This window comes from Argopecten irradians, chromosome 6 (genome assembly GCF_041381155.1).
Source record: "Argopecten irradians isolate NY chromosome 6, Ai_NY, whole genome shotgun sequence".
Lineage (NCBI taxonomy): Eukaryota > Metazoa > Mollusca > Bivalvia > Pectinida > Pectinidae > Argopecten > Argopecten irradians.
In genome coordinates this window covers 19,847,584-19,868,162 of record NC_091139.1, presented here as the reverse complement: position 1 = coordinate 19,868,162, position 20,579 = coordinate 19,847,584, and the positions used below count along the sequence as shown (strand labels likewise).

At 31.9% G+C, this 20,579-nt stretch overlaps 1 protein-coding gene across 3 annotated transcripts in view; it reads left to right on the top strand.

Annotated features, from left to right (window-relative positions):
• LOC138325262 (uncharacterized) overlaps window positions 1–18,431 on the top strand; it is a 49,085-nt gene extending 30,654 nt beyond the window's left edge. For 2 of the 3 annotated variants that reach the window (XM_069270792.1, XM_069270793.1), the window contains 14 exons: window positions 1,329–1,393; window positions 1,652–1,688; window positions 2,179–2,276; window positions 2,519–2,647; window positions 3,505–3,650; window positions 4,082–4,217; window positions 4,481–4,603; window positions 4,865–4,964; window positions 9,202–9,275; window positions 9,622–9,747; window positions 11,718–11,843; window positions 13,118–13,272; window positions 13,442–13,577; window positions 14,107–18,431. In XM_069270792.1, the coding sequence (XP_069126893.1) occupies window positions 1,329–1,393; window positions 1,652–1,688; window positions 2,179–2,276; window positions 2,519–2,647; window positions 3,505–3,650; window positions 4,082–4,217; window positions 4,481–4,603; window positions 4,865–4,964; window positions 9,202–9,275; window positions 9,622–9,747; window positions 11,718–11,843; window positions 13,118–13,272; window positions 13,442–13,577; window positions 14,107–14,178 (1,523 nt within the window). In that variant the 3' untranslated portion in view covers window positions 14,179–18,431. Of the gene's footprint in view, window positions 1–1,328; window positions 1,394–1,651; window positions 1,689–2,178; window positions 2,277–2,518; window positions 2,648–3,504; window positions 3,651–4,081; window positions 4,218–4,480; window positions 4,604–4,864; window positions 4,965–9,201; window positions 9,276–9,621; window positions 9,748–11,717; window positions 11,844–13,117; window positions 13,273–13,441; window positions 13,578–14,106 lie in introns of those variants that run through there. The other variant, XR_011208754.1, reaches the window with a different exon arrangement.
• The last annotated feature ends 2,148 nt before the right edge of the window (window positions 18,432–20,579 follow it).

Sequence of the window (20,579 nt, the reverse complement as noted above, 5' to 3'; positions counted from 1 at the left end):
GGTGCATACTTGTATATGAAACTATGTTGCAAAATGTTAACAGGAGTATTTACCGTGAAAATTAATAACATAGCAAAATGTTTAAAGATGCTCCACCGCCGACAGAGCATAAATGATATTCATTATTTGAACAATAATTGGTGTTCAATCGGATGTATGTATGTCTAAATAACACAAAAATAATATATATATTTTCATTTTGCCTTTGGTGTATGTGCAATTAGTACATCATTCCATATAGGATATAGTGCGTCGGAAGTTTTTCGGGATGCAATTAATTATTTTTCATATTTTTAACTTGACGTAGAATTAGAAGCTCAAACTTTTCAATGGTGGTAATGTTGTAAAGTAAGTAATTTTTGTAACTGAAGAAAAATACTAAATCGTCTGCTCCTGTTTTTGATAGAGAAAAAAATACTATTTGTCGGCGGTGGAGCATGAACACTGAATATAACCCACGTTTACAGTAATCTAATCATTAAAGTTTTCAAATCCTCAAACACATATTCAGTTCATAATGTTCAGAAGTTAAAAGTTTGCATGCATATGAATACCCACACATTGTTTAAATTTCAAATTATATTAGACTGTCTCTCAAACATGTTAATGACCGATAGTTAACCTGGCATGCTGGGAAATAATCCTATATGAGCGAGATAACTCTAGCGTGCAGTGCAGGCCGGTAAGTCTGCGCACCTATAACTTTTGCGCCAATATAATAAAGTGCATATTAATAGAAAGGCTGAACTTTTATCTTTTGAAAGAACAGAAAAGAAATGAAACATTCAGTAAAAAACTGGAGTTACAAGGCGTAAAATGAGCCTACCCCAAATGTTAATATGTCTGGTTAGCCTGATTATAATCGTTTCCGGAGATAATTTACTTGGTATAAAGGCTCATATATGATATAGATTGGCTTATCGATATCTTGTGCAGATTCCAAAGTATTCTGTTTTGAATATAAATATAATAACTGATAACTAGGGATGGAAATCAAGTATCTGTAGTGTAACAACACATTTCATAGTTTGATCTAATAAAGCATCTCAAACAAACTTTGGCGAATTTTTCACAATGTTTTGCCGTAATAGGAAACTTACAGAACGTCTGCTATTTTCTTGACAGCACGTTCCATGCGCAGACTTACCTGACACGCAGAATTACCGCACACAACTCTACCTTTGTCAACATTAAATCTACTAGGCAAAATAACTCTGGTGATCACTTATCAGACATTAACTTGCATAATTGGATTACTGTATATTTAAATAATCAGTTATATAAAAAAATAGATGAGAAGAATAAAAAAGAAAATATTTCGTTCACAGATGACCATTCGAGAGTGGTTTTGACTGGTGGTGGGAGCGACTATGTCAACGCTTGCTACATAGCCGTAAGTAACGATGCTTATTTCTGAGAATGTTACTACAGTTTAAATTCCATGAATTGGAAATATTTCGGATTTTACTTTTTTCAAAGAAAATCAAATTTTACTTTTTTCAAAGAAAATCAAGAAAATTTCGTTTGATATCGATGTGTTGTCCTTCAATTATTCGTCAAGGCATTACAATCAATGTACTCTTAGAATTTTTTTATATCATTTATTATTATTGTCACCTAATAATATAATGTAATATCTTTTATGTTACAGAATTGTGTGAAAAAAGATGTCTATGTAGCTACACAAGGTAACGAGAGTTTACGTATACGCTTTCACTTTTAAAATGTTCTATGAGTCTACAACGTTTATATTTGGTTAGTTTTAGGCTACACCTAAACCTATACCTACCAAATCCAAATATTTAAGCACCAGAATTAAGTTATTCTCAATGAGTTTTCGTTTTCATATTTCAATGACAAATATGTTTGCCGCGGAAAAAATGATTAATGACCGTTGACATAAAATATTCATTCAAACAGCGCATTATGGATCTATTTTTTTTTATCTCAAACAACGCATTATTTTTCATTTTTAAACATTCCTTTTATCTGTTGGAACCACAATATTGATCAAAAACAAATCGGGAGATAAATGTAATATACACTGCAGTTTGATCTTTCTTTTAAGATCGTAGCATAAAAACAGCATTGCTATAATCCTGGAAAATCAGTTGCCAACCAACTAATTCCTAAAAGTGCTTATTTCACATTATATAAATGTGGTTAACCAACCAACAGGTCCTAAAAAGAACACTCTGGGGGACTTCTGGAGGATGATATGGCAGATTAACTCTGATCGAATCGTCATGCTGGCCAACTGTGTTGAGATGGGGAAGGTATGAGGCATATCTTTTCCACTATATATATTGGAGTTCAAACTAATTTAAGTTATTCTGATACAAAACGTAAGTTGGTATGATATTTTTCTTAAATTTACTATGTACGTTGTTGCTACAGAAATCAAAATTCTGATTATAACATAACCTAAATATTGGTTCAATGTATTACATGTGCTTATTTCATTAGATCTTTTTAAGTACATTTTCTCACAATATGCAAATATAACATTTCCTTCCAGAACAAAGTTGAGCAGTATTGGCCAGAAAAGGGACAATCACGTGATTTTGGAGAATACAGCGTGGTCACTACGCATATCCAAACTTTCGCTGTTTTTACTGTGAGAACTCTGTCCCTGTGCGAGAGTTCGGTAAGAATGTTTTGTTTGTCTGTTTTTCTATCAGAACTATGCTTCTGAAAAAGAACTAAAAGTGTTTTGTATCTGAGATTTATACAGTGCGTCGAGTATTATGACGTCATATATACTGCGTGTTTTCGCGGGGAATTTTAAAAGCGGTACAATCATTGGTCAAACTAAACTATTAGCTAAGATATCGATGCGCCACCATTCAATTTGTTTTATTGTAAAAGTAAATAAAAGCAGGAATATTAATGCCTTATTATTACTACCGCATTGATGTATTCAAAGTAAATTGTGAGCATTATTCTCAATATCTTTTGGGTTTATGTTGTCATAGACAAAACGCGTATATGAAGAACGTTTTTTTGTCGCCTGCAACCCAAGGGCGATACAGTACTTATGTATCAATATGTCGGCGTTGGCGTCCAGGAATGGTTTCCGTGCGATAACTTTAGTATTTATTGTCCGATTTCAAGCAAATTTGGTAAATTGATTTATACAAATGTGATATCACATGAATTTGATAATGGTCAAAATCCGTCAATATTTGCAAGAGTTACGGGACTTTAAAATCGTCAAAACAGATAAATCTATGGTTTCCGCTCGATAACTTAAATATTTTTTGTTCGGTTTCAACCAAATTTTACATATTGTTTTATATCAATGAGATCTCGGATGAGTTTGATAATTGTCAAAATCCGTCAATATTTGCAAGAGTTACGGGACTTGAATCCCCCTATTCGTCTCATTAGCCGAATCAAAATGTTTTTTTATGTAATTTATTTATTTATGTTTCCTAAAATAAAACACTTTTATGCATGATCTCTTAATATCTCTCTCTTTAAATATACATATATTATTTGCAGTGCGAGACCCCAAAGGAGATCAAACAGTTTCACTTTACGAAATGGCCGGACCACGGTACACCAGATATAATTCATCTGCTGAATTTTTACAAATATGTACAATCTGTGGAAACCAAACTTAAAGGTCCAATGGTTGTGCATTGCAGGTATGACATCTGTATTCTTTTTAATTGTTGAAGTTATGACACGACGAAAATAACATCTCGATGATTCTAACGATTTCAATAAATGTGTCCTTTAGGTGGTTTTGTCGAAGGATACGGTTGAGTAGGGTGTTGACATTTGAAATAAACGCGAACTATGCAGATCTTTTTCAATTAATACTCACGACAAATCTTGTCTTTTGCTATTCTCACGCAGTATTCTAATAATACAAAATAGTGCAACGTAAATTATTTTCATTGGAGCTTGATAATCACTTTTTCCTGTGTACCACAATTATAATTGTCATATACAAAAGAGAGTCTTAATATCGGAAACGTTTATGTAGTTTTAACTGTTCAGCAAGACAAACCACTTTTGATTTAATTCAGATATCTTACTGTCTGTCCAAAGTAACATAATGATTGATTTGTAGTGCTGGAATAGGACGTACAGGCACGTTTATAGCCATAGATGCCTTGGTGCAATATGGAACATTGAAGGGCAAGGTCGCGCCTTTCGAGTACGCCAAAACGATGAGGGAAAACCGGATGAATATGATTCAAACAAAGGTGAGAAAATTTTTATTAAGCGCCAATATTCCTCTAGTATTTTCTTATATGTTAGATAATAGAGAACAGAACGCTAAATCCTCCGGAATACATGGTTCTGTTGCTGTGTTTCTTTAGACGTCACAGTAAAATTGTCTATGTTTGCTTATTTCTGGTGTACTTTTATTTGTTTTACTGTTTTGTTCTTATGTAGATTTTATATATTGTAGTTGTACATCCCTCTTGATTCGGTTTGTGTAAGTCTAAATGTTTTATCACTATAGGACCAGTATATAGCTGTACACCAGGTTTTGCTGGAATACTTTCTTTGCGTCGATAGTACGTTGACTATAGAGGAATTTCAAGACAGCTCAGAGAACTTCGCACAACTAAAGGATGAATTTACGGTAATACACATTTCCTCCTTTTTGTACATATTACGGTATCGGTTCTTACGTTCGTTTTAGATATATTTTAAACATTAAATAATATACGAATATATTTAAGCCATTTTACTTATGTTGTTACAGTGTTTATACTTTCGTTTTTACATCAATTCGGATACATATAATAGACAAATATTTTATCATTTTACCATTATTTTAGTGTTGGTAATATTTTATGATTTTCTATATATTGTGTAAACCAAGTGTTTTGATTTTTTTAAGACATTATCTCAGAACCGACCGACTATTACTATGATTGAAAGCTCAGATGCCATGTCCGAAGAAAATATATCGAAAAACAAACACCTCGAAATTCTTCCAGGTAATTCCGTAATTATTCTCGAAAGCGCAATTAATATTACCGCATTTCCTCCGGATATTACCTTTTATTCTCCTACCCCCCCCCCCCTCTCTCTCTCTCTCTGCGCATTGCAAAATGAAAAAAATAACCAATAAGTTAAAGGCATATTCTATATAAGACAAAATTTTGCAAAAAAAAAAAAAAAAAAAAATTAAAAAAAAATGGATACTAATTGTTATCTCAACTATTTTATACATGAAAGTTGCAATCAAGCTTTATTTGAATATGATAAAATCAATTTATTAACCTAAATGACAATGTACATGTATTGTGCATAAAACAGCACAAATCAATGTGAAATGAATGTAATTAAAATCAAGAAATCAGTCTTAAGAATTAAATTATCCTGAAGATTAAAATCCATGTGTTATTAAAGCTAGATTATTGATTTTTTTTGTGCCTTTAATGCAATCTCTTCCTATTTAATATTTTCTCCCTTTCATCTGATTATTGTTTATGTTTGTAAAAAAGTCTGTATCATTGTATAAGCTATAAACATTTCCACAGTAGGCGAACTCTATTGTATAAATACCGGATGTCGCGACCGCCGAAGCGAGAGATTGTTTTGAAAACACCGTATGCATATGATAAAGATTTCGATACTTTCGCACGATTTAGAAGGTTGTCGAAAAATATATATATACATTATCCTTTGATACTAATTTGTATTTCTTCGAAAATGACACCTATAATGACCTGAAAATAGATCGAATCAGTGCCAGTTTACTCCATTTAATTATGCTTGAATTCAAAGCACTTAATGGTCGATTATGAACGATTATGAAGTGGTTATCAATTTATATATAATTATACCGATTGCAAAAGTTAAATAAATAATCACTGAATCTATTTTGATATATAAAACGATATATAAAGTCCCTAGAATTATTAAAACACGCATTGAATATCAGTATCCGCTAATATGTTTTTTAATCTCTCGCTTCGGCGGTCGCAACGTCCGGTATTCATACAGTGGAGTTCGCCTTCTGTGATTTGCTCCTCCTGCAGGTGTGTGTGTTATGAATGCTGATGATCAGTTTGTAACAAAATTTTGTTGATATGAAGATGAAATGTTATATGATTTGTGATTACTGATGATCAGTTTGTAACAAAAGTGTTTTATGTCAAGATGAAATACTGATTAGCCGGATATTTACGCGCGTCCAACGTAAAGTTAAAACGAGAAAATTAAATTTTAGCGATGTTAAATTGCTGCTATCTGGTTTTGTGGGTAAATATGATTTAGCCATGTCTCAATCATTACTTGGACCAAATTTTCGTGACGAAATTGCGAAAATATCCTCATAAATCTTAATATCAAGATGAAATTTGTGAATACTGATGATCAGTATGTAACGAAAATTTCTCAATATCAAGATGAAATTTGTGAATACTGACGACGAGTATGTAACGAAAATTTCTTAATATTAAGATGAAATTGTGAATACTAGTATGTAACGAAAGTTTCTTAATATCAAGATGTAACTATGAATACTAGTATGTAACAAAGGTTCTTGATATCAAGATGTAACTGTGAATACTAGTATGTAACAAAGGTTCTTGATATCAAGATGAAATTGTGAATGCTGACGACGAGTATGTAACGAAAGTTTCTTAATATTAAGATGAAATTTCTGAATACTGACGACGAGTATGTATCGAAAGTTTCTTAATATTAAGATGAAATTGTGAATACTAGTATGTAACAAAGGTTCTTGATATCAAGATGAAATTGTGAATACTAGTATGTAACAAAGGTTCTTGATATCAAGATGTAATCGTGAATACTAGTATGTAACAAAGGTTCTTGATATCAAGATGTAACTATGAATACTAGTATGTAACAAAGGTTCTTGATATCAAGATGTAATTGTGAATACTAGTATGTAACATGTAACAAAGGTTCTTGATATCAAGATGAAATTGTGAATACTAGTATGTAACAAAGGTTCTTGATATCAAGATGAAATTGTGAATACTAGTATGTAACAAAGGTTCTTGATATCAAGATGAAATTGTGAATGCTGACGACGAGTATGTATCGAAAGTTTCTTAATATTAAGATGAAATTGTGAATACTGACGACGAGTATGTAACGAAAGTTTCTTAATATTAAGATGAAATTTCTGAATACTGACGACGAGTATGTATCGAAAGTTTCTTAATATTAAGATGAAATTGTGAATACTAGTATGTAACGAAAGTTTCTTAATATCAAGATGAAATTGTGAATACTGACGACGAGTATGTAACGAAAGTTTCTTAATATTAAGATGAAATTGTGAATACTAGTATGTAACGAAAGTTTCTTAATATCAAGATGAAATTGTGAATACTGACGACGAGTATGTATCGAAAGTTTCTTAATATTAAGATGAAATTGTGAATACTAGTATGTAACGAAAGTTTCTTAATATTAAGATGAAATTTGTGAATACTGACGACGAGTATGTAACGAAAGTTTCTTAATATCAAGATGAAATTGTGAATACTAGTATGTAACAAAGGTTCTTGATATCAAGATGAAATTGTGAATACTAGTATGTAACAAAGGTTCTTGATATCAAGATGAAATTGTGAATGCTGACGACGAGTATGTAACGAAAGTTTCTTAATATTAAGATGAAATTTCTGAATACTGACGACGAGTATGTATCGAAAGTTTCTTAATATTAAGATGAAATTGTGAATACTAGTATGTAACGAAAGTTTCTTAATATCAAGATGAAATTTGTGAATACTGACGACGAGTATGTAACGAAAGTTTCTTAATATTAAGATGAAATTTGTGAATACTGACGACGAGTATGTAACGAAAGTTTCTTAATATCAAGATGAAATTGTGAATACTGACGAGTATGTAACGAAAGTTTCTTAATATCAAGATGAAATTGTGAATACTGACGACGAGTATGTAACGAAAGTTTCTTAATATTAAGATGAAATTTGTGAATACTGACGACGAGTATGTAACGAAAGTTTCTTAATATCAAGATGAAATTTTGAATACTAGTATGTAACGAAAGTTTCTTAATATCAAGATGAAATTGTGAATACTGACGACGAGTATGTAACGAAAGTTTCTTAATATTAAGATGAAATTTGTGAATACTGACGAAGAGTATGTAACGAAAGTTTCTTAATATTAAGATGAAATTTGTGAATACTGACGACGAGTATGTAACGAAAGTTTCTTAATATTAAGATGAAATTGTGAATACTAGTATGTAACATGTAACAAAGATTCTTGATATCAAGATGTAACTATGAATACTAGTATGTAACAAAGGTTCTTGATATCAAGATGTAACTATGAATACTAGTATGTAACAAAGGTTCTTGATATCAAGATGTAACTATGAATACTAGTATGTAACAAAGGTTCTTGATATCAAGATGTAATTGTGAATACTAGTATGTAACAAAGGTTCTTGATATCAAGATGTAACTATGAATACTAGTATGTAACAAAGGTTCTTGATATCAAGATGTAACTATGAATACTAGTATGTAACAAAGGTTCTTGATATCAAGATGAAATTGTGAATACTAGTATGTAACAAAGGTTCTTGATATCAAGATGTAACTATGAATACTAGTATGTAACAAAGATTCTTGATATCAAGATGTAATTGTGAATACTAGTATGTAACAAAGGTTCTTGATATCAAGATGTAATTGTGAATACTGGTATGTAACAAAGATTCTTGATATCAAGATGTAACTATGAATACTAGTATGTAACAAAGGTTCTTGATATCAAGATGTAACTATGAATACTAGTATGTAACAAAGGTTCTTGATATCAAGATGAAATTGTGAATACTAGTATGTAACAAAGGTTCTTGATATCAAGATGTAACTATGAATACTAGTATGTAACAAAGTTTCTTGATATCAAGATGTAACTATGAATACTAGTATGTAACGAAAGTTTCTTGATATCAAGATGTAATTGTGAATACTAGTATGTAACGAAAGTTTCTTGATATCAAGATGTAATTGTGAATACTAGTATGTAACAAAGGTTCTTGATATCAAGATGTAATTGTGAATACTAGTATGTAACAAAGGTTCTTGATATCAAGATGTAATTTGTAAATTCTGATGACCAGTATGTAACGACAGTTTGTTGTTATCACGATGAAAATTGTGAATACTAATGACCGGTATCTTACGATAGTTTATTTATATTCAGCCAACAGGTACAGACCTCTCCTCATGTCCCAGTCTCCAGACAGAACAAACTACATCAACGCTGTCATATTACCGGTACGTACATGGTTTACAATTTACATTCAATAAATCTTGAAATACTTTATAATTTTTCAATCATTCAAGAGTGAACCCCAGTACCCCACCATTCATTATCATTGAATTTTAAACCGCTAAGGAAAAGACACTAGCTTGGGCAAGATGTCATGAAGCAAACATAAGTCAAAAATAAAAACTTGCTTTAAAGTTATAGAATGAAATGAGTGACTTAATTGGTCAAGTGAATCAACGTTTCTATTTCAGAACATCGGGGCCTAAATTTTAGCCAATCACTGGTTTATTTGTCATTTCGTATTGAAAGAATCAATTAATGAATACATGTATATGTATGATTCTATTTAAGTCCTGTAAGACAGACACAGCGTTCTTAGTGACACAAATGCCCACTGCTGACACGCTAGATGAGTTTTGGGCAATGGTTCTAGACTACCAATCAACAGCCATCGTACTGCTGGATCGCAACGAGAAGGTAGGGTATAGATTATTAAATAAACAAGGAAAAGGTAGGTATAGACTATTAAATAAACAACGAGATGGTAGGATATAGAATATTAAATAAACAAGGAGAAGGTAGGATATAGACAATTAAATAAACAACGAGATGGTAGGATATAGAATATTAAAGATGCTCTACCGCTGCCAAATGGTATTTTTTCACTATCGAAAACAGGAGCAGACGATTTATTATTTTTCTTCGGTTACAAAAGTTACTTACTTCATACCATTATCACCATTGAAGAGTTTGAGCTTCTTATTTTACTTCAGGTTTAGAATATAAAAAATAATTACTTGCATCCCAAAAAAATTTCTGTGGCACTATATCCTACATAAATGAAGTACTAATGCGCATGCACCAAAGCCAAAATAAATTATTCTACGTAATTTTTTGTGTTAATTAGACATATATATACACGATTAAACATCAATTATTGTTTAAATGATGAATATCATTTATGGTCTGTCGGCGGTGGAGCATCTTTAAATAAACAACTAGAAGGTAAACTATAGACTATTAATAAACAACGAGAAGGTAGGATATAGACTATTAAATAGACAAGGAGTAGATAGGACGAAGACTATTAAATAAACAAAGAGCAGATAGGATAAAGACTATTAAATGAACAACGAGAAGGTAGGATATAGACATTTAGATAAACGACGAGAAGGTAGGATATAGACAATTAAATAAAAAACAAGATGGTAGGATATCGCCTTTTGATAAACAACGAGAAGGTAGAATATCTACTATAAATAAACAACGAGGTGTAGGATATAGACTATTAAATAGACAACGAGAAGGTAGGATATCGCCTTTCAATAAACAATGAGAAGGTAGGATATAGACTATAAATAAACAACAAGAATGTAGGATATAGACTATTAAATAAACAACGAGAAGGTAGGATATAGACTATTAAATAAACAACTAGAAGGTAAGATATAGACTATTAAATAAACAAGGAGAAGGTAGGATATAGACTATTAGATAAACAAAGGGATGGCAGGATATCGCCTTTTAATAAACAACGAGAAAGTAGGATATAGACTATAAAAACACAACGAGAAGATAGGAGACAGACTATTAAATAAACAACGAGATGGTAGGATATAGACTATTTAATAAACGACGAGAAGGTAGGATATAGACTATTAAATAAACAACGAGATGGTAGGATATCGCCTTTTGATAAACAACGAGAAAGTAGGATGTAGACTATAAATAAACAACGAGAAGATAGGATATAGACTATTAAATAAACAACGAAAAGGTAGGATATAGACTATTAAATAAACAACGAGAAGGTAGGATACAGACTATAAATAAACAACGAGAAGATAGGATATAGAATATTAAATAAACAACGAAAAGGTAGGATATAGACTTGCGAGATTTGGGAGAATTTATTTAATTTGTGAGTTATGGGCTTGACAAAGAAAACTTTTACTTTTAAGTTGTTTCCCCCAAAACTCAAACGAAATGAAAGAAAAAAATCGTGAAATGGTTCATAAAGTTCACAGAGTTAAGTACACATTATAATTAATTTAACTTTCTATAAATCTTGACAAAATTCCTCTATAAAACGAAAACCAATAAAACAAAGGAAGCATGAAAAGTCATTCCCCGTGAGAATTTATTGATGGAAATGCATGCAGATTTACCAGTGTTACATTGTTACTTTATTCTGACGGTAATCACATAATGATTACTCTGTCGTTCGGTCATCATCAGGTTCTAGAATATTCCGACATTCATAGTTTGATTTCTATCAAATTTCTGAATCAAATAATATAGCTTTCAAGGTATCAAATTCCTGGTACCTGTGCTGGTTACAATACATAATCCCGTCACAAAACGTACTTGTATAATTATCCATGGTTTCTTTTAAAAGCAAAAAAATGGAATTATATATTCAAGGATGATTATGTATTTTGCTTCAGGTCATTCCAACTCCGTCTTGTCCGAAAGTGACGACAACGTGTTTTTCTGTTGAATATACACCGGATAATCAAGACTCTGACAGTTACGAAAACGTTAATATACAACGTATATCTGTGAACAGGAAGGTAGGCCATATTGTCATTACTGACCTATCTCATGTATCCACCACGTTCACCCACCCATTCGCCCATCTCATGCATTCACCACGTCCACCCACCCACTCGCCCATATCATCCATCCACCACGTTCACCCACCCACTCACCCATCTCATGCATTCACCACGTCCACCCACCCACTCGCCCATATCATACATCCACCACGTCCACCCAACCACTCGCCCATCTCATACATCCACCACGTCCACCCACCAACTCGCCCATATCATACATCCACCACGTCCACCCACCAACTCGCCAAACATATACATACACACACACACTCACACATAACGCCTACACCCCACACTCAATCCACACTCACCCACCACACTTTACCACCACATATATTCACCACACTCGTGCACCACACTCACTAGCCACGTGTATTTAAGGAATGATTTTATTATTTGTTGTTTACTGGTGTGTAAACTGCATTTTTTTACAGATATTTTATATGACGCGCGTTAGCCCATCATGTTGAAATGTCTGTACAAAACACAAACAATAGAAATCATTCCTTATATTTACATTTCGACCTACCATTCAATTTAAATTAAGTGTTCAAATAAAATAAAATTCTGTTGGTTTTTTTTCCAATGTTATACGATTGTTGGAATAGCCGGTCAATTGATAGAATCCCGGAACAGCTGGCTTCAATTTGGCGGGAAATATTGTCAAATTCAGAGAGTATACATAATATAGTTCCATATTAACTTTATCATTTTTGATCCCATTTACACAATAGCTGTTAAAATTTATATTTGCTGTTATATAATCTAAGATTTACATTACATTCATACATACAATATATTGATGATTTTTTCATACACTTTCAATCTACTTGCGGAAGTCAGTGTTTCGGTGTGTGTATTCTAGCGCAGCAACCACTGCGTTTAAGCAAGTGTAAACGATTTCGCAGTTGGTAAGGTTATATAGTAAAGAAAAACGGAAATGTAAATATTAACTACTCACCACACTCACATTCAAAGGATACTGAAGTTAGCAACGAATTATTTAGTGGAGTTTAGTGATGTGAATAACGGCAAAGGAGTGGATTTTCATTCGAACCGCCAGTTTCCGATAACAAAGCCGGTGTGTGAGTCCACACACATTTACCGCACGCGTTTCATCACACTTTAGTTGTGTGGTTTTTTTTTAATTTTAAAACGGTCATAATATTTTGTTCCTTTAGTGATTGGATACGGTTATTCACTAATTTGTTGTTGAATTCTATATTTAGGGTCTTCCTGACAGCTTTATCACGAATTCATTCGAGATAACGAATTGGCCAAGTGATGACAACCAGTCTGTCTCGTCAATAGTCAAAGCCAATTACGCCGTCCAGTCGTCTCAGTACAGTCTCAAGTCACCGGGACCAGTTACTGTTGTGTGTGGGTAAGTGACTTTGATGGAATGCTACTTTAAATTTGTAACTGCTACATTTGTCAAAAGATTGATAGATATATGTCTGGTGGAAAATGCTACATTAATTCTTTCTATTCTTTCACATCAGCATTATTATTAACATCTTTTGTTTAGTTTTTAATTGTCTTTTTTTATTCAGAAATGGATCCGACAAATGCGGTGTGTTTTGTGCTGTTTTGAATGCAGCAGAGACATTAAACATGAATCGTTCGGCAAATATCTTCCTGACAATTCGCCAACTGCAATACAGAAGGCCATCGTTCATTCGTTTTATGGTATGCATTTTACCATATTTATCAATTATGGACCTTTTTTGAGGTAATATGTTGGTATACCGCCTTTGTAGAATTAAATATTTTAGATTCTACCAGGGTCATATAACACCATACTGACCGAATGAAAGGCCCTTCAGTTTTATATTAGATATGGAATTTATTTATAAATATCAAAATAACTATTTGATATACATGTTTACTAAAAGGTAAGGTCTTAGGACATCACCTTGTGGAACTCAATGATCAGACAATGTAATGTCACAACAGCAATGTGGACTCCGCGTTTCTAAACACTTAACATCGAGTCTTTGTACTAAATATAGACCTTTACGTGACCATATATTAGCCAATAATCCTTCATATCCTTACAAATATTTGCAATTTTGTGAATACAATTGTATATAATTCAATAACTAATATACTTTCAGACAAAATGTACTAACAAATATATTTCCAATGAAATTTATGAGCTAACATGGTACCAGTCAATATTTAACCTGAGTTTTATTTTTCACGTCTTACGTTTCAGCATGAATACCAGACATGTTACCGGGCTGTCGCAGCGCATTGTGAAACTCTCTGTGATTACGGAAACGTTTGATAGATACTCTTTATTTAGAATCCTCGTTACAAAATACCATCATGATGTGTGAATTTAGATGTTTTGATACAAAACAATGTTGTTGATATTTCAATATCGGACCATAAGGTATGAAGACAATTACAAGAATGCCTGTGACTGATGAGAAATCGACATGGATATTGTTTCCTATAATTTGTCTATTATCTACTTCGGTGCTTATTTATTGCTTCGTATGGTATTAAAGTATATCTAAAACAGTGTGGTGTCCATTTATCAAGGAACGCGTACCACAGACGCTGTCACATAGTATGAAATTGTAAACGTACGTATTTTATCGCGATCACATTTTAGCGCAAATGCGAAAACTGTAAATTATGATTTATTTGCGCGGATATAAATTTGCGCAATACGGTAGTTCAAAACTGGATAGACTCTTTTACAAAATTTAGCGTTGTACATGAATAAGCGTTTTCAAGATAGCGCGAAAAACGCTATATTTAATAAGTTTACAGTATTTAGTTCAATAAAACATTTTGTCTCTTATACATATTTTTATTCAATCATATGTAATATTACAACATGTGATATATTGATACATGTCCAAATCCAAAACAATAAGCATACAGCTATTTCACATAAATGATAAATAGAGAACTGTATTATATCCATAATAATTTTAGTTCAATAAACTTAATTGAGGCTAAATTCGGGTTCTAAGAAGACTGTTTCATGCTTAACAAAGGAACGCTTAATGTTTTTGCTTAATATTAGTGAAAGATATAAAATAATGTTGTGTTGTTTATTTAAGATTAGAAAAGTATGAAGCAATCGTAAAATATAAATTAAATGTACACTATTGACACGTTCTTTTTATCATTAGGTTTTTGTTAAGCCTATTTGACTAGTCTAATTTTCCAGGTCAAGTTTTTGGTCACTTTGTTTGGTCAATAACGTTATTGTTAGAAGGAAGGAAGAAATAGCAGCATCGTGCCATCTTGTGTGTTGGCTACTTACATGTTTATGTTTTTGTTTTTGTACATTAAGTTGCCATGTGTGAATTAAATATTGTTAATTAACATTGAAATGATTTATTTTTATACTTGTATTGATATTTTCTTTTCATTTTTCATGATCTTTTCATTCATATTGAACACAGAAGGGATATGCGATATATTTGATATATGACATGTTACTAAAACAACAAAATTCATACATGTATTGAATTGTTATGTTGCAATATTGTAATGTTATACACCTAGTTATGCTTGATTTTTATGTTTTGTATCAATCACTTGATTTCTGGTCGATAAATAGTTTGGTTTAAATATTAATCACTTAAAACATAGTCGATAGATTGTTTGGTTTCTGTGTACTGTATTAATTACTTAAAATATGCCTCAAGTCGATAAATGATTAGGTTTCTATATTCTGTTATCAATCATTTAAAATCTAGTCGATAAGTAATTTGGTTTTTGTGATCTGTATCAATTGCTTGAAGTTCAGTATATAAATGGTTTGGTTCATGTGTTCTGTATAAATCACTTAAAATCTAGTCGATAAATGGTTTGGTTCCTGTGTTCTGTATCAATCACTTAAAATTTAGTCGATAAATGGTTTGGTTCCTCTGCTCTGTATCAATTACTCAAAATCTAGTCGATAAATGGTTTGGTTCATGTGTTCTGTATCAATCACTTAAAACCTAGCCGATAAATGGTTTGGTTCATGTGTTCTGTATCAATCACTTAAAATCTAGTCGATAGATCGTTTGATTCCTGTGTTCTGTATCCACCACTTAAAATCTAGTCGATAAATGGTTTGGTTCCTGTGTTTTGTATCAATCAGTTAAAATAGCTGATAAATTGTTTGGTTCCTATGTTCTGTTTCAATCACTTAAAATCTAGTCGATAAATCGTTTGGTTCCTGTGTTTTGTAATTTAAGAATTAGTCAATATATGATTATGTTTTTAGTCACTACAATCTTTCAAAACAAAATTTTGTTTATTATTTCATGTTGAATATATTACAGTGTTCCTTCTGACATCTAAGATAAAAGCCATCTTTATAAGTAGTCGTATGTTCGAATTTCTACATTCCGAGATATGTACTAGTAATACAGATGACATTGTCAATAAACAAAATTTTCTGTATTTGTATGTTATTGATACCAACAGAAATCCTCATTAATCATTCAGCTTATGTCTAGTCGATGAACAATGTTATGTATGTATTATTAATTCAATGAAAGTATTTGTTACACAATGATATATTACACATTGTCAATAAGTGAATTTTTTCTTTTGTTACATCAATCCAAAATGTCTTTTTTTAAATGTTTCCTATTTGAAAATATCTAGTCGATACGCAAATGTGTTTTGTTGGTAGCATAAAATTGAGATTGGTATCCGCTTTCGTTATGGATTATATTCGTTAATATCTTTGTAATTCCTTATTTTGAATGTATAGATATATTTAATAATTATTTATAATACTGTTTTTTATGTTTGTTTTGGTTTAGTCATCAGAATGTTTTAGAAAAGTATGATGATCGATGGTCTTTTTTTTAATTCAAATCCATATGTGTAATGTGAAGTAAGCATTTCACCGACAGTCATGTAATTAATTATCATCTCTAAAACATCAAGGAAAGCGGCATACCATCAAAAACTACAATGGTTAAGACTATATTGCAGCTTTTGAAGTATTATGAACATCGTTGGCGCTATTCTGTTTTTTATTTCTCATGTCGATAAGAAGGGAAAATGTTTCTCTAGTCCTTAGCATATGACAAATGTTAACCAAGTCAGATAAAGTAGACATAATTTTTGGAAGGGAGAAAAAAATCATAATTGATTAATGTATTAAATTCGAGATATCACTTCTTGCTTTAAATATCAGACATTTGGAGGCAAAGATCTTATTAGAGTATTTTATCAAAACAAATGTTATGAGGTAATACTAGTATTATATTTATATTACACGTGTATTATATCTGATATTGTTACCACTTACTCTTTATGGAAATATAACGTTAAATTGCAGTTCGATATACCAGTGTTTCCAATCTGCCTGGTGCATGACTAATTGACCTTATCTAAAATGAACTAATGTATAATTCACGCAAACCAGTGACGGCCTACTTAATCTTGGGGACCTGCTACTTCTGTCCGGAAAAGGTCCCCTGTTACTTAATGTAATGAGTGACTTGGCCTTACAGGCAGATTGGTTCTATCATTATAATCAAGTATCCGTTTCCTGGGTTTACTTCATGGTTACGTGCTCTGATAGGTTCCCATTGGTCAGTACGTGTAAGTCTATAAAAATACTACTTAAAATACTCGCATACCGACGTTATGGGTAATTAGGTGTAAAAAATTTCCAAGAGATAAATATTTAGTCGTCCAAGGAAGTTCCTGTTACTGGTAAATACATCTTAAGTTATTGTAATGTATTTTACTCAAAAGATAAATCTACAGAGTACTTAGAATACAAAATGTCAATATTTTAGATAAGATCATTAGTCTGACCAACATGAAGTACCTGTCGTTTTTGCTTGCCATTGTTTGCTCTAATGTATTTTCTATTTTGACCGTGAATTTTATTCCATTTTAGTACCGAGAAAATTTCATTGTTGTATCGCTGAGGAATTGGAAATTTTGGTTAAGATCATTAGTCTAGCCGACAGGAAGTACCCGTCACTTTTGCTTGACATTGTTTGCTCTAATGTATTTTCTATCTTTACCTTAAACCTCATTCAATTTCAGTACCGAGTCAATTTCACTGTTGTATCGTTGAGGAATTGGAAATTCCAAACAATTGCATATTTACGTCTTAACTTCGTCTAATATCTTGTCATATTTCATAAGGAACATATAAAATGTCATAAGTCAAGTTAATAAAGCACACATATGTGCAATATGAACTGATACTCCAACCTAGAAACGCCAAAAAAGAAATGATCAACGTGTCACTGTCTCTATGACATTCCCTAGGTACTCAGATCCTCACCTCACGTTCATGAAACAGTCGTTTGTCTAAAACAGTACAGTTGTAAAATTCAAGTCTTTTTGGTAAGTTATCATTAATGCATGATCCAATTCCCTTGTTGTCCCTGAATGTAATCATTATAACATATTTTGTAATGTCCTTGTATTTGTTGATTAAGCATCGATATCATTCTCATTGTATTATAATTTAATTGTTATTTACATATGTGTGCACGCGAAGAAAATTCATTGTAATAATGCGTTTATAAAATAAACCTTTACACATTATTGTTATTCGACAATTGTTTTTTACGTCATGTGTGTATACATTATGGTAAATCAGATCTGTATTCCATACACTACGTTAAATGTACATCATTAAAAATCATCTCGGTATATTTGTACAACGTGGATTTACCAGAAATAAATTCGCTTCAATGAAGCGTAGTGTGACTAAAGTGGACGCATTAGACAAATTTGGATTTAAAACTTATTAAAATACAGGAATTTGAGAACGTTAGATGTAATGCCAATGAAGCAGTGGGATATTTGAGTGAGAGGTGGGGATCGGGGGAGGGTCAGGAGAGATATTTACGCAATATCTATTCAGACGCGGGATTTTTCCACGCATGTTATAGTAAATAATCACATACCTACAATTTACCAATCAGAATAACGCGATTGTGCTAGAGCGAGACGGAGATCTTTAACTTCTTTTTGCTTAATCCATTGATACATTTCAAACCTAGAGTTTTAGTCTGAAAATGCTTCCTTTACCATCCTTGAATGTCCAAACTTTTTCACATGTTTGATAAATACTTTATTTTATTCGTCTCTTTTTACATGTAAATACAATTAATTACAAAAGTAGTGTCAATATCAAAAAAGAAAAAAATATGATTTGGAAATTTATATTAACCACATTTTAAGAAAATATAAACCCGATTAGAACGACTAATATATGATGACAATTTGATATTGTTAATAATTATATCGACTTTAGGGACATGGGCGAGAAGTAGAAAATATCTAGGTGACTGTTGGGAGTAATGGGCAAAAAGCATTTCAAATTTTGTCGACTTTCAACTCTTTTCTTTACATCTCTGTATAGATAGTTTAAAAACTAAAGTGTAAAAGTGTAAACTAACAAAATTTTGTCCCATCTGCTACAATCTTCACCAGAGTTATCATTCCTTATTTTTACTTTCATCAGGGTGTCTACAATGAACTCTGGGATATCTAAACTCGACTACCTGAAGGAAATTAAATGAGATTGTGGAGTCGCCCATCAATTCTAATGATAAGATTTCTAAATTCATATTTGTACACCAGCTTTGACATAGAGGTGATATGAATGACATTTTCGAAATCTCGAAACATTCATCTGGGGTTTTTTCCTTAAAGCAATACTGCAATGTGACTCATTGCCAATGCCACTTGAATTACCGACAATACCTTCAGTAATTTACAAGTCACGTATTGCTGTTTACATGCAAAGCAATAAAATGAAAAGAAGTAAATAAAGGAAAACAACACGTGAAATATTTGATTGATAATTTCACTGAGGATGCACGAAATCCTAAAATTTTATTTAACGACAGACTTAACATGTATTCCCATGCATTTCTGTAGGGAATATCGGTATATTTACATAACATTCGTGTGGTTAAGGAGTACAAAAAATTCCTGGATCTGAAAACAATCGTGATATGTTTTGCACGGCGTATCATTGATCAGCCATATGCGTATTGTCATCATCATTTGTGCACAGTATTAAAAATACAATAGGGGAAAATATCTGGATAAAAATATAACATCCGTAGAGACACCATAATTTACAGATGATACATAATCGGACCTTTAGTGTTTTCGAAGCTTCACTTCCTGCCAAATACCAAAATGATAACAAAAATACGCAAATAAAAAACAATTAGTTGATTAAAAGATGGCAAGGTATATTTAAAATAAGAAGAAATTTACCAGGTGATGCGGAAGTGAAAGCGTCTGCCGCTTCATCGGTGACATCTGACATACAAGTCTTAGTCAAATATGGATAAAGATAAACAATAAACAATAGGGACATTTACATTAGCAATGGATTAACATAGAGGTAATATTTTACCTTCAGCCGCAGTCTCCAAAAACACAAACCAGGTAATTCAAACATGCAACACACCGCATACATGGGAGGTCGTCCTAACATGACCCTGGCTATTAATAGGACATAAATGTAATTAACAAAACCAAACCAATCCATTTAAGGAAATGTAATTAACTGATTTTATAGGACAAATGTGACATTTAGATATACAAATAACTTTATGTCTCTAATAACAGACATGTACAAAAAACTGTTAGGTCCGCTAAAGTAAGGAGTTTCCAATAAAAGATACGAAATGTAACGTTTTTTGAAAGAAACAAAATCCTAGAAACATT